The sequence below is a fragment of the Embiotoca jacksoni genome, unplaced genomic scaffold, assembly GCF_022577435.1.
Source record: "Embiotoca jacksoni isolate LCO1_2020_lvr unplaced genomic scaffold, fEmbJac1.0.p SCAF_12, whole genome shotgun sequence".
Classification (NCBI taxonomy): Eukaryota; Metazoa; Chordata; class Actinopteri; family Embiotocidae; genus Embiotoca; species Embiotoca jacksoni.
The window spans coordinates 7163680-7178478 of NW_027185252.1; the positions used below are offsets into that span (position 1 = coordinate 7163680).

General features: G+C 41.6%; 1 protein-coding gene across 13 annotated transcripts in view; it reads right to left on the bottom strand.

Moving 5' to 3' along the window:
• ank3a (ankyrin 3a) overlaps nt 1–14799 on the bottom strand; it is a 97696-nt gene that overhangs the window by 54264 nt on the left and 28633 nt on the right. For 10 of the 13 annotated variants that reach the window (XM_069144494.1, XM_069144495.1, XM_069144492.1 and 7 more), the window contains exons 2-8: nt 8492–8593; nt 8116–8214; nt 5178–5276; nt 4429–4527; nt 2874–3059; nt 2306–2329; nt 516–614 (exon numbers count right to left, since the gene is read on the bottom strand). In XM_069144494.1, the coding sequence (XP_069000595.1) occupies nt 516–614; nt 2306–2329; nt 2874–3059; nt 4429–4527; nt 5178–5276; nt 8116–8214; nt 8492–8593 (708 nt within the window). The remainder of the gene's footprint in view (nt 1–515; nt 615–2305; nt 2330–2873; nt 3060–4428; nt 4528–5177; nt 5277–8115; nt 8215–8491; nt 8594–14799) is intronic. The other 3 variants (XM_069144491.1, XM_069144500.1, XM_069144497.1) reach the window with 1 other exon arrangement.

Here is a 14799-nt window from a genome sequence, read left to right on the forward strand (position 1 = left end):
AACCCATGAGGATTAAAAAGAATTGCACAACTTTTCCAGTTCACCATGATTTATACACACAACATTTTCAGCTATCTTGCCTTTATCAGGGTGCTGCGCGCTGTTTTTTCTATTCCATCTATCAGTCTTTTGACTTGTATCTCACTATTAATACTAACAATGTGACTGTGACAAAGCAAACTTCTGTTGCACATTTCTGTTTTGTTTAGTTTCATTCAATTCTACACACATCCCATACTTTACTTTTGTGTCTCCGGCTGATACTTTTATTCTGAAGGGCTCATAACAGATACAAATTGTAGAATTAATTAGTGTTTTTTAATGTTGTTTGTTTGTAGGAATGTGATAATGACATTAAAGGGATCGTTACAGAAGCGAAACTATACCTTTGTTTTACTGCTGTGTAGGTTGATTGTTTCAGTATATGTAGCATTACAATGTAAACAGATTTCTTAGTGTTTGCCTTAAAAGTTTTTAATACCCCTCCCAGACAGCAGAGGGCACATTAAACTCACCCGTGCCATGAAGTCCACAGCAGCCCCTCGGTTCAGCAGAAGCGTGGCCACGTTAATGTTGCCATAATGTGCTGCGATGTGGAGGGGCGTGAAACCACTCTGAGGATGGAAGAAACCCGACAACACACACATGCAAACAGACAAACACACATTACATTAGAAAAATAGAAACACATCCTTCATGACCAGTCAACACCTCAGGCTTTATGGCAGTCTACAGGCCTACGGTTGACGTACAGTCACACTCCATTAAACAAGGAAACACTCTACTGCACTATGCACTGTTACACTAACACCTGACTTTTCTAACAGTGGTAGAAAAAGTCTTGTTACTGAAGCATCAAACATGGGGCCAACTAGATGGATTTTAGATTCAGTGCACAAAGGCCTGTGCCTTTATGATCATTAAACTAACACAATGAGCTAATCAAAATATGTAGGCCTGAGTGTACATTAGTATACAACTCAATTTTGACAAATGTTATTTAGAAGTGATTACTGTAAATCTATTCTTATCTCATTCACAGCATCCTAATACTTATAGAGTGCAAAAAAGTGTCCTGCAAATGAACCTAATTTCCATGTGTTAACTTCTTAAATGAGAGTAATTTCCTGGTTAAACCCCCTGGCTTAGTGAGCAACAGCTGTCAAAACAACAAAAGGACACTGGAAATAATCTGTCCGACGAGGGCGAGAATCTCACATTAAACTGGCTAATCACTGGAGTCCCAATTTCAAATAACCAAAAATTAAGAGGACAGCAGGTGTCTCAGACATGTGTACCCACTCTGCTGGTATCTGCTGTCCCAAACAAAAAAACACTACAACTTTGAACCATTTCAAATCATATTAAAAAAGCAAGCTCAACAAAATTTAAATGAACTGCAAAATCTGCCTCTTGTATTTAACCTGTGAACGTAGAGTAGTTTTAATGAAATCTGCAATAACTTTCTTCCATCTGAGTACGATGCAAATTTGTTTACCACAATGCATGAGACTCAGATCATCAAAGCCTTTTTTTTTTTTTTTTTTTCGAATGAATCATAAGGCTGCAAAAGCTCAAAACAAATGTCAACCAAGACAGGCACACAGAGGAGGTGGCCACCCGGCTTTGGTGTGACGAAGAGGCCCTCATTACCACGGAAGCAGTATCAAGTTAGCTTGTTGCTTTGGTCCCATGCAAAATGCTTTAGGTGCAAGGGTTGAGGATTAGAAGTACTAAAAACCAATAAAGGGTACACTAGCAAACAAATTAGACTAACAGTCTGCTGCTGGAAGGCTGGGTTGCTTTATTGGAATTGGATTGCCATGCAGGTTAATGACAAACCAATGCTTTTCAATGGATGATAACCACTTTTCATGCCAACACTGGTTATCATGTTAATCGGTTTCATGGACGGACTGTGTCAGGACACATTGGGACAACAGTTTGTTAACAAAGATTTTTACCAAAAATAAAAAACTTAAGCTTTGGACACCATGAAACCATTAGAATCAAGGAAAACCTTGATACCCGAGCCTCCAGCTTAAGGATTTACTCAATCAGTATTAGTGAAACATGCTCTACTCCTCTGAGTTTCTCAATGACAAGAGATATCCACTACATTAAAGATGCAATGAAGAGGACGGAGACGGGATTGAGCCAAAAATGGAAAAGGGGAGGTGACGAAGGGCTGCAGAAACATTACTGTATCAAGTCAGGGGCACTGAAGTGATTGTTGTTGTTGTTTTTTCTGAGTTTTTATGAACTGCAATGGAGAGACTACATAATGTACAGAGTAGAGGTGTACCTCTGTTGTTCTATTCACCATCATCTATAGAGTCAGCCAAGAGAGGAGAGAATGGGCAGTTAGTGAGAAAAAAAACAGAAAAAGGCCTCCACTCACATGAAGTGGAGGAGCAGAGAGGAGAGAAGGAGCTCAGTACAAACTAATCTATGGCAGAAAAGGCTGAGACGTTAAGTTTGTGTTGGTACCCAAGATTTTAAGATTGAGAGAGCTACTCTCAAACTAAAATCTATTTCCAGCATGATCATACAGCGCATTCACAAATTCTTCCATCCAAAATCGTCATGTTTAATAATGTGAATTAATACACAAAACCTTGCCCAAAAAAACTAAAGTATACTTCTACTCTTTTCCCCTTTCTGCTAAAAAGAGCATTGAAAACAATTTTTTAACAGGAAAGAAGGAAAGAAATGGCAACGAGAAACAAAAACTGACAAAGAAAAAAAATCAAAGTCATCAATATTCAAAGAAACAAATAATCGAAGAGATAAAAAAAAAGAAAAAGAAAAAGTAAACCAACCAACTGAAGATCCAGCTCCAGACATGGACTGCGTCAGTGCTGATTGCTCACCTTGGACTCAACATCCGCATTGTGGTCGTTCTGCAGGAGCAGGGCCGCGGCCTTGGTGTCGTCCTTGCGAGCAGCGATGTGCAGGGCAGGCAGGCGTACCTTGCCCTTTGTATCGTTCTCCAGTAGCAGGGAGACGACCTGGTCATGGCCCTGCTGTAGGGCCACTGCCAAAGGGGTGAAGCCATCCTGCGTATGAGGGGAGAGAGGAGTCAATGATGCTGAATGGGTGCTGTGGCGCATTACTAGCGGTGGAACTGATACAGCGAGCCAGTAAAAAGCTGAATTTATAGAAAACATGATGGTATAATAATATATTATCCATTAAGTTTGAAAAAACTGACATCACTTTGTTTTATTGCTGGCAGGAATAAGTCAAAAATCAACCTGTGACTGTAACTGGATTATGATAACAGCAAAAACTCATCTGGATACTTGAGACGGGTTGACCTGCTGGAATGTTTAGGACAATAAATCATCACTTAGTATCCCATTTGTCAAACAGATGTAAAGGTTTCCTCTCCATATAGTACACAGATATAAGTTACATAACGAAAGGACGAGGTGGGAAAGGCTCACATCTACTGTATCTCCCACACACACTACCCTTATAATACATTATTCAGCTGAGAGCGCCCTGCCATATTGGTATGTTTCTGCATACTATAAGTCGGAATGCACGTATATATTAATAAACCAAATATATTATCATGTATTAGATGAAATTTAGTAGAGGGTGTGTGTACAGCTGTGCGTGTGTCTGCACATATTCTATTGTGTATTCATGTCAGGAAGGGCATCCCGTGTCCTAGCATGTACTGTAGCTCATAGATAGACTGCCCTAAGTGTGGCATTAGGCCCATCAGCTTTTTATCTCCATGCGTGCACGTGTTCGTGTGTGTATACGTGTGCTGCCTGGTAAGTATGGGTGTGTATGGGTTGTCCACGGGCTGAGCAACGTAAATCAGAGCAGTAACAGCAGCAACAGCAGCAGCGAGTGGAGCGGAGCGGACCTCATCTGTGACCCACTCAAGGTCACTCTGTCTCCACCACCATACACTACCAATCAATGTGGCTCTGCCTAGTCGCTCATGAAGAGATGGGGGGAGGGGGGGGGGGGTGGTAGAAGGGTGGAAATACAAGAGAGGTAGACCGAACGAGGATGTGAGACAGAAAGGACGAGGAAAAGACAGAGAGGGGAAAGTGAGAAGAGGACAGAGAGATAAAGACAAAGACAGAGACACAGGCAGATGCAGAAGGGTGGCGGGTGGGTGGGGGTGGGGAGGTGAAGGGGAAGGAAACAGAGGAGGAGATGAAGGTGGTTAGTACAACAGATGTAAAAGACCACACATGACCGAGGCAGAGAAAAGGCATGGAGACATACTGAAACGGTTTGACTGTAAGAGAGGCAGGCACAGGACTGACACTCATACACATAAGAGCGCGCGCACACACACACACACACACACACACACACACACACACACACACACACACACACACACACACACACACACACACACACACACACACACACACACACACACACGTACAGTACCTCAGTGGCCATACTCTGGCTGGCACTGTTCTCCAGAAGGAATCGTACCACCTCCAGGTGATTCTCCTGGGCTGCCATGTACAGAGGGGTGAAGCCATTCTGCACACATCATGGACCAAAACACACACACACATGAAAACAAGCGAAGGTTTATTTTACAGACACTTGCTGAGAGATGTTTCAGTTTCTTAATTTAGTTTGGGATTATTAGAGCACTGCAGGCTTTTCCCTCTACTTTGGAAATACTTACATCATAAAATACACTGTGAATGTAATGTAAAATGTTCTCTTACGCCTTCAATGATGACACCTAATCTATCAAATTATATCAGTCATTTTGAGAGTGATAAATCCCCAGACGAGAAGATGTCAAGGTAGAGCGTGAAGGTAAAGACTTTTGTGTAGCTGCTCGCTGTTTTGACGGTTAGTAGGACCACAGAGAAAGAAGGTGTTTGAAATCTCTCCTCTCACCTTGATCTGATAGAGTTAAATGTAAAATGCAATGACAGCAGTTTCCTGGGGAGGCAGAGGCCTAGTTGGCTCGATGCCAGATTGTGTGAGTGAAGATCTTTCCTCTGAGTGTTTCCCTCGATATCAGTGACTTCGTGATACCGTATCATCCAAACAAACGTGCGCATCACAGCACTGTAATTACATTTTGTTTTAGGTCCTGAAGGTGGAACAACAGGACTTTACTGTCATTTTGACATTGGGTGTGTGTACACGTGTGGGTGCTAAGTGTATCCCACCTGAGATTGTGCGTTGACATTGGCTCCATTAGTGACCAGCTCTTTGACGACTTCCGTCTGGCCGGCCAGTGAGGATATGTGCAGAGAAGTGTTTCCTTTCTGGATTACATGGAACAACCACAAGAATGTGTGTTAAGCTCTGCCACACCTGTCCCACCGCTTTGCTTGTATGCGTGTGTGTGTGTGTGTGTGTGTGGGGGGGGGGGTGGGGGGTGGGGGTGATTGTGACCGGGTGCCACTATAGCCTGTATATATATCCAACATCAGTATCCATGTGCCCCAGTGAATCCCCTCACACCGATCACATGTTTGTACTGCTGGCGTTCCAGCTCTGGCATCCCCCTGCCTGCACTGCCAACAATGTGTCACTTCCGATCCCGGAGTACCACACACAAACGAGCCTCGGCCTTAAATAAAACTACGTGAACCTGTGCAGGTCCTTGTGAGGGCAGTCGACCCTCAGCCTGCCTCCTGCCAACGCGATACAGGGATTTGTTAGTGACCAAGTTGCTTTTGCGCACCAATGACCAGTCACATGTACTGTATACTGTAGCAGGGACACCTGATAGCCATGTCTGCTTAGGCATAACAAAGAGACAAGACTTTCTGGTATGTAATGTAGCTGAACACAACAGCGTGTGTCCTTTAGTCAACCTAAAGGCTTTTCTGGAGGACAAAAAAGTAAGACCCATTATGCTGTTAGTTTATACTTTTGTATAATTGACAAGACTGATTGTGCTTTACGTTTGACACTCAGGGCCTGTCGCACAGACACATAAACAGAAGGTGACAAGTTAAAGGAAAGACGAATATTAAATGTCTCAGTAAAGCATTGGGCCACATGCTGCCCGAACAGCATCATAGTGATTTGGCCAAGTCTTCCAAAAAAATGACCCCTTTTGGTGTTTTGAAGATATTGGTGGAAGATGCTCACTAACACGCCAGTCAAGAGTCAAAAGATCTGGTGACTGCGAAGGTGCTCGCATTTGATTCACAGCATTTTCATACTCATCAAGTCATTTAGTGACCTCGCATGCCCTGTGGATGAGGGAATTATCGTCCTACAAGACACCTCTCGCATCAGGATAGAAATGTTTCATCACAGGATAAAGATGATCATTCAGAACAACTTTGTATTCATTTGTAGTGAGTCTTTTTCTTTGGGGGGACAAGGGGACCCAAAACATGCCAGCAAACATAGCCACCAGAACCCCGCACTGTAGGGGTCAAACTATCAGGCTTTTCCTTTAATTTGTCACATATCTATACTTGAACTTATTGAATTGTTCAGAGCCTTTTATAACTGACAAATAATACAAATATATACAATGCACATTTCTTTACAAGAGGTAGACACAATGTCATGAACATCGGTGCAATATTTATTTTTCAGCTTTGGTTAGAAGCAACGCTGATTCACATCTATTATAATTTGCAGCAGACTGGCACACACGCACTCTCGTGTTGAAGAAATGCTAACTGCAGTGTTTTGCAACTCCTGAACACCCACCATGACAACCCACGTCTGCAAAGTGTTCACTGACAAGTTGTTCTATTTGTTTCCCAACAAAATCTGCTCTTGCAAAACAGTATCTGCTCATAGCAGCTGAACACGATTCAACTTTTACATTGCTATATTTAGGCACTGAAGGCACTTTGATAGAATGAGGGAAAGATCATGGTCTTGGCCAGATATTGAAAATGTCAATTAAGTAACTTGAAGCACAAGACACTACAGTAAGTATTACTTAATGAACATCTTTCCTAGACTGTGGCAATTTATTCACTGGAAAAACTTTGCCAATTACCTTTTCATCAAACATATTTGGAAAAAACAAATTAGCGGTATGTAAAAGTAATTTCAAGGAGACAAAGCTGCACCACTGAATGCCTTTCATGTCAGTGCCGGATAACACTACACTTAAGTAGAATCAACAGTATCTCTGGCTCTTCCATACTGAACAGATAAATCTTCACAATCCGGTAAAACGACATAAACTACAGGACACACAAATACAACAGAGTCAAACCAACACCTCTCTGATCTCTGTCTCAAAACTGCAACTTTCACGGGGGTAGCATTTGCCCCAGAGCTGCTCAGGGGCCTAATGAAGCGAGGAGAAAGACCTCTTGTTTAATTCTCCCACACGAGAGCAGCACAACATTAGAGGGGCGGATAAACAATTAACTTAAACAGCCACACAGCCTAAATGAAACCCTCAGTGTTACTAAATCTAGGTATCCTCGACAGCGTTGCCTCCTCCTGCTGCGTAAAATAGAAATTGATAGGCAATAGGACGCAGGCAGTGGATTCCCAAGATCCCAAACAAACTAATCCCTCAGCATCCTCAGGGTCACAAGAGAGAGCGATTTTAATTGGGGAGATTTTCTCCTTGATCTTGAATATTTTATTGGGTCCTATGTTTATGTCAGCACCAGGCAAGTGGCCCGGGGCAGAGAGGTGAACCAGACGACTAAATATGGGTGAAGGCCTTCAAGGCAAAAATATGAATAATGTTTTAAATATCTTTCCCTCTAAACTCCTTTTAGCATCAGAATATCAGAATAAAGATACTCCCAAAGAAGAGACCTTCCTTATTTTATGATACATTGCTCAATACAAGAAATAAAACAATGCTATTACTGTTTTTGCCTGCCTTGTTCTTTATTACATACATTTATAAAATAATATATTACCTTCTGACATATAGATTTTTTTTTTCTTGCTTAATTCTCTGTTTCCAACAGCAATCTCCACAGGGGTCATTAAATATTGATCTAGTATTAAACCCTAACAAAGGCTGCACACTTAACAGTAGTTCTACTGTTACTGTAGCTACATGCTTTTAAAGCCCACAGAGCAGCCATGTTTTGTGCTGGATCCAAATATAGTCCTGTACCGTCAGTGGGGCGTGATGGGTGATGGGGCGGGCCTTACCTTTGTGGCTGCATCCACAGTGGCTCCGAGCTTCAGCAGCTCAGCAACAACTTCTACGTGCCCCTCCTTGGAGGCAAGATGAAGAGCGTTCAGACCATTCTGAGAAATAAACACACGCACAGCAGTTAGAGTGGCTCATGCATGAAGATATGCAATGAGATGACGTTTAACCGCGCTTAAAGGATTGGTTGAAATCATAACATATTTCATCTTGGGGACGACGTTTGTTTAGTTAGACACGAACACTTTATTCTTCAATCTGAAATTCTGCTGATGGAGCATATTTCTGTTTTTAGAGAAGAATTACAATCCTGAGGATGAGTCAGACACTCACAGGAACACTTGAGTTTCTTCATAAAAGTCTCAGAAAGCTTACCTGATTGCAAATGTTGATCTCAACCCCAGTCTTCAGGTAGTCAAGGACCTTCTCGAGGTTCCCTGCCCGGGCAGCTCGCAGGTAACTGGCATTACTATCAGACTGGAGAGGAGCAAAACAAAAGAGAGCGGAAGAGAGAACGAGAGGCAAGCGAGAGAGAGATGGAGAGAAGGAGAGAGGAGGTAAGCATAGACACTGGACACATGATTATCTGCCTGAAAACCTAAACCTGTTACAAGCGGGCATGCCAGAGAGCAGAAGCACATGCGTTACTGTACCAGGTAGAACTCTGTCATCGTTTCTCAACCATCCAAAAACGTCTAAAACAAAGCCAGCATCCACAAATACAGTGTGTCCACTGCCACATTAAAATCAACACAGTAAAGTCCGCTGGTGTTTAAAAGTCAAGCGAATGCAAATATTCCAATAAGTAAATCCATGAGAACAGAGCCACAGCGTATCGTCCCAACAATTCACATGATCCTCCGCCATCCATCAGATCCCAGCAGCCTGTTATTTCAGCTTTGTTAAATCCAAATGTCTCGGATTCCCCAGTGAAAAAAGTTCAGTGACCGGGTGGTCCTTCCAGCTGCTACAGAGACCTCCTCTTCTCCTCAGTGATCTCCTCTGTGTCCACCAGAAAAGCAGTTTTATGTCGCCACGCTACGAGATGCAGAGCATCCTCTATTGTGCTTGGCTGTCCTTTATTTCACTACAGAAATAGGGCTTGGCATACCAAAATAAAATGATGAGGCAAGCATGTTTTTGCCCCTATAATAAATGTGGAGAGCATTTGTATGTGTGTGTGAGTGTGAGAGGGAGGGGGGAGGGAGAGAGAGGGAGAGAGATCGAAATAAGGATGAGAGTGGAGAAGAAAAAGAGATAAGGAAAGCTAAAAAAGAGAGAAGAAGAGGCAGAGCTTGTGTTTCTTTGTTTGTGTTCAAGTTGGCTCCGAGGACATCTGGTTTGATATGAAATGACACACAGCAAACTCTGCACATTTTGTCTTCCTTCTCCACTACAGCCTCGCAAAGAGCATTTTGTAAAACTCAGCACGGGAGCTGCTGAGAGCAGGAGGGAGAGAAGCTGCGATAAACAGCTTCATGATAGAGGCTGAAAAACCAAATTCCCCCGAATTATCAAAAGCCCAGACCTGCTAAATTTAGCCTCGTGTCCAGAGACACTTAGGATAAACTCAGCGGGGCCAAACGGTACGAGCGGTTATCCAACATTGTGTTCTCCGCCTCCCCCTCTGCCATGCTTGTCCAGAAATAACTCTGACGAGCATAGTGGGATCTGACCCAATGCCAAAATGTGAGTGAACAAGACATCCAGCATGAGATTGTTCCACTGATACTCTGTATGAAACTGAGAGGAAAATATTTGTGTCTGTGTGTGCTTATGCAAGCGTATATAATCAAATTAGTGGCAAATGGACCAGTGTTAACTGGAAACCAAGTCATTTCCCGATTACAAGAAACCATTAAGTTAAAAGTCATATCTGTACAGCCAATCGGCTTTTATCTAAACATTTCTTCTTCCTTTCTCTATACCCCTCCATCCCGAGAGGACTGTTTCATAGCACTGAGCCTCTAAAGATATTTCTGCTCTTGTGACCTTGATGATACAAACTGAGTTACTGGTACAGAGCCTGAACCAGCATGATCACTGAACAACAACAATGAGCCCCAAGCCAAGAACAACTACAAACAGATTCAGCCACTACCATCAACACATGCATGTCCAGAAGTAACGTCATTGTGTAAAACCTTTGGAGGTCCCATGTTTTACACTTTTCTGGTCTATTATTTGCAGTCTTGATATCCATTAAAATATATTTTGTGGTTTTAAATACCAAAAACAATCTCAGTTGAGTTTTACATCTCTTCTCTCAAGCTTCTTGCTGGAGCTTTACCAAGAATGACATATTTTGAGTTTGTGTCCTTAAAGACGCACTGATATCAGTACACTAACAGTATGACAACTGTGCTTTCTTCTGCATAAAAGGTTTGGACAATGGGCCGTATGAAGGGCACACATCAGTGTCAGTTTGTGGCATCACAAATTCACTGTGACATCTTAAACCTACAAAACGTCCAAATGTCGCTGAATACGGACTGTGTGTATTGCTCCATGTACTGAACATTTTGACACTTTCACAGACTTCATAGCACACCTTAGCCTGCTTTATAATTAAAAAAAGAAATGGAAATAAGATTTGATACAATATGAAACCTTTAAAGAGACATAATAAAAACTGTCCGTGGTAGTGTGTGAGAGAGGGTCCCTGGTAGCAGCTGCATAAGAATCTTTAATATTGGCACTGCTGCACTGAACAGGGAAATAGGCCATTGACTGTGAAAACTACGTTGCCGTTGCTTGAATCTTCTGTTGCCTGACTCCAAAAGGTTTTTATGAACATTGTGACTATGCAAATGACAACTGAGCAAAAAGACACAATTTTCTAATTACAACAGCAACCTAATGAGACAAATCGAAAGGCAGGTTGCAATGATTACAACTAACAAAGACCGGTATAGTCTGAAGATCAAGGTATTCCACTGGTTAGTTATGGACATGGACACAAGGAATCAGTGTCCTTCATGATGACTTCATGATGTACAAACACTTTGGCTCCTGTCCAGTCCGACAGCAGCCAGCAGGCACCCTCTGTCATCAGTTTCCCACCAAAACACCCTCACTGAAGTTAATTTCCTGCACTTTTTCTTGAATCCTATGATGTATGCATGTTGTACGGTATCAACATGATTCACAGTGACAAGTGGTGCCCTGCTGGAATGAAAACAATGTTTCTGTGATGTGAAAATAGTAGAGCAAGAAAGGTTAATGTACTGAGATAATAATCAAGATTATAAGGTCATGACCCCAAAAGAAACTTCATACATTTCTTTACATTTCTTTATTGTTCATTTTCTCCTCTCCTCTCCTTTTTTTGTTGTTGATGTTTTCCTTAGTATTTGGCAGGGCAGTTCTAAAATCTGTCAAAAACAAGAAAGAAAAAAATCCCTCTCTCTATTCCAATTCTGAAAAAATAGCATCTTTAAAAGCTTATTCATTAAAAATAAAAAAATAAAATCCAAATATTAGGATTGTTGTATTTTGTCTCACAATGATTATTCAATGAACATAACATTTGTTTGAACTCAGCAGAACTCTAACAATGGCCCTGGACTTCTCTCTATGTTCATTTGATATTGACATTATTCATTTTCACTTAAGAGTGCTTTCATTTCTTCAGTATAATTTTCTTGTCTTTATCTCTGTATTTTAGCACGATTGTTACCTTTCTGGTGGAGCACTTGGGTCATTTTAAATGACAGAAAGACAGTTAATGCCCAGCTCCAACTTCAGGATGAACCTAATATTTCCCTGAGAATAACACTTGTCATCGGTCCTAGCTTCATGATCAGTTACTCAAGTCCAAGTCTATCTAACACAATATCTGTGCAGCATGTGTGCCTCTGGGTGCACGTCTGAACGGCTGCTACGGATCCCAACAGTTGACTTGTTTCTTACATAACTGGCATATGTCCTTGTTGTGTGTAGCACGCCTGTGTAACCAACGACTCTCAGGCTTTGTTGAGTGTCACCACATACGTGACCACTCTAAAACCTCTGACATGGAAATACACGGGTCACACTGCTTTGGATAGGAAGCATGCACATCGTCGAATATTACGTCAAACATGAAATGGAAGAAATATATACAGATATTCAATAGAGAGGACAGCTTGGTGTTAAAGTTGACATGTTTCTGTGATGGTTACCAATTTGCATTAGTCCTTTAAATGTAATTTGTCATTCTCCTTCATCAGCTCAAGCTTAGGTACCAACAGATTAAGTCGTCCACATTCATTTCCACATTATTACTCTCGTCGGTTTATCCTTTAATGCCTGCAGTGAAAACCGGTGACCAACATGTCCGACCCTCCATCCACATCCCATCTACGTCCAACATGAAGGATCTTGGAGTCTTTGTGAATGAAGCATTACACAGGACAGGGCAAGAGATTAGTAAGAGAAATATAATTAAGCCTCCGCAGATCAGAGGTTCAAAGAAAATGGGGCCATTAAAGACTAGGTTAAGCCTGAAGGAAAGAATTAATCTAATGTTAGATAGAAGGGAGAGGATGAGAGAAAGAGAGAGAGAAATCTGACAGACAAGTGATGACTGGAAAAGCTGAAAATTATACCATCATTCCCTATTACGGTCTTAAAAAGTTAAAAATGCAGCTAATTTCCGGGTAAGACGCTGTAAAAATGAAAATGAACCATCCCAGTCCTAATTAGAAATGCCATGTGGTCACTGACTGGTGTCTGCAGATGCTCTTTAAAAGGGAGAGGAAAAACTGAATGAATACCAGTGAAGCCTTTGCCATTTAAAGAACCGTAATGGGTAGGTTTGATCACATCGCTGCACCTGTTTCACACTATTGAGAGTCGGACTTTGATTAAGCTCTTTGAAGACAGACAACTCATTAAAACTCAATCTGTTTCATTAGCCAAAGGCACGCCTGCCAATACTGGACTTTTGAGGCAGACACTGATATCAGGTTTCACATATCCCCTTAAACATCCCTCTGAGATGTGTCTGGCTGATATATTGACCTGTCCACTTTAATGATGAGTTATAGAGAGGTTTTCCAAAACATAAGAGTCAGAATCAAGCATACTCGCAAAAAACTGTATGCAAACAAAAAAAAACCTTTGCATTTGAAAGCACTTTGACACCTGTTGATGAATCTTGTTGTCCCACAATGAACTGGACAAATGAGGAGCTAGTCACAGCTGCAACTGCAAAAATTGTTGACAAAGATGCAAAATTATTTTGGACAAAAGAAGGAGAGAAAAAAAATAGCATGAATTATTGGTTTTCAGCGTCCTTCCAAAGGTGTAATTTGATATCCAGTTATGCAAGTATTTTATAATTTCCATTTAATTAGTTTGAATGTTGTCAGATGTTGCATTACGTATGTCACGTAAGTGCGATACATTACTTAAAAACATCACATAGGCTACGTTATCGTTTGTACTTAACTTAAAATACAGTAAACATCTGTTTTCATACAGGAAACAAACAGCGGCCTCCAGGGTAAAAGTCCTGTGTTTTGATCCATCTAACCACTGCTAACCTTCCTTCTTACGCCGACTCTGTGAATCTTATACATCGTCACCTGACTTCCTCTTTTGTCACCGTTGTATTCAATACAGCCACAAGAGGTCGCAAGTAAAGCCCAGTTTGCCCAATTCTGCTTGTCAAGTCGCAAGTGGGCAGTTTTGTATCGATACTGTTTTTTTCCCCCTTACAAGTTCCTTTAAATGACTGAACTGCTCCGAGCATACTAGCAGGTGTAGTTTGCCCAGCAGGTTTAATAGGCCTCTACTACCCATATATTCAGGACAGATGTGATGGTAACTGCCTATTTAATAGTCTGATAATAGATCAGGGGATACATTTTTAAAGAATATAGATTTTTTTTTTTTTGTGTATACTTACTGCAAAATACAGCTCGATATATAATGTATACAACCCTCATGTACAGTACTAAGGCACTGGGAACATCAAATAAAGGCTGAGCAGTCAGATTTTTGGGTGGTTCTTTCATTCTAGTTCTCCGTTTGTTTTCGTTACTGCTGAATCTGTACTTGGCACTTTTTCTCATCATGACATCAACACAGTGATAGTCCATGGATAGAGGATATTTAGTTCGTATAAAGACTGATATCCCCGGCCTGCCAGACTACAATGATGTCAGTTTGGCACTCTGCACCGAGCTTGTAACAGAACAAAGATTCGCTCAGCATTTCAGCCATTGGTAAGAAAGAATACATTCATCTATACATGTCAGCAAGCACTTAAGGACATTCTTTACTTACATGCAGATACAAGTATGTATACAAACACTGACACATGCTGTAGGCTCTGTGTGAACCGAGGGAGCTGAGAAGAGGAGAGACAGACCAGCAGTGGCCGTATTGTTTTACTTCATCCCTTTCTCTCCTGACAGCACAAAACTCAGAGCTCCACAGCTCTACCAGCACAAAGCCTGATGCATCGAGTAGCACGTCCACCGATGCCAGAGCACCTCATTCCAGCAACCACATCCATTTCTCTCATCTCTAAAGAGTTACAACTTCCTAAATCCCATGCCCCGCTCAGTCTCTCAGAGAATCATGATTTGCCTCTTTCTCTCAAGGCTAAAAATAGCAAAGCTATTGATGAATTAATGCCCCCATTTCACTGTCAACATGCTCATACCAGAAAATCATCATGAAGGCTTTCAGAT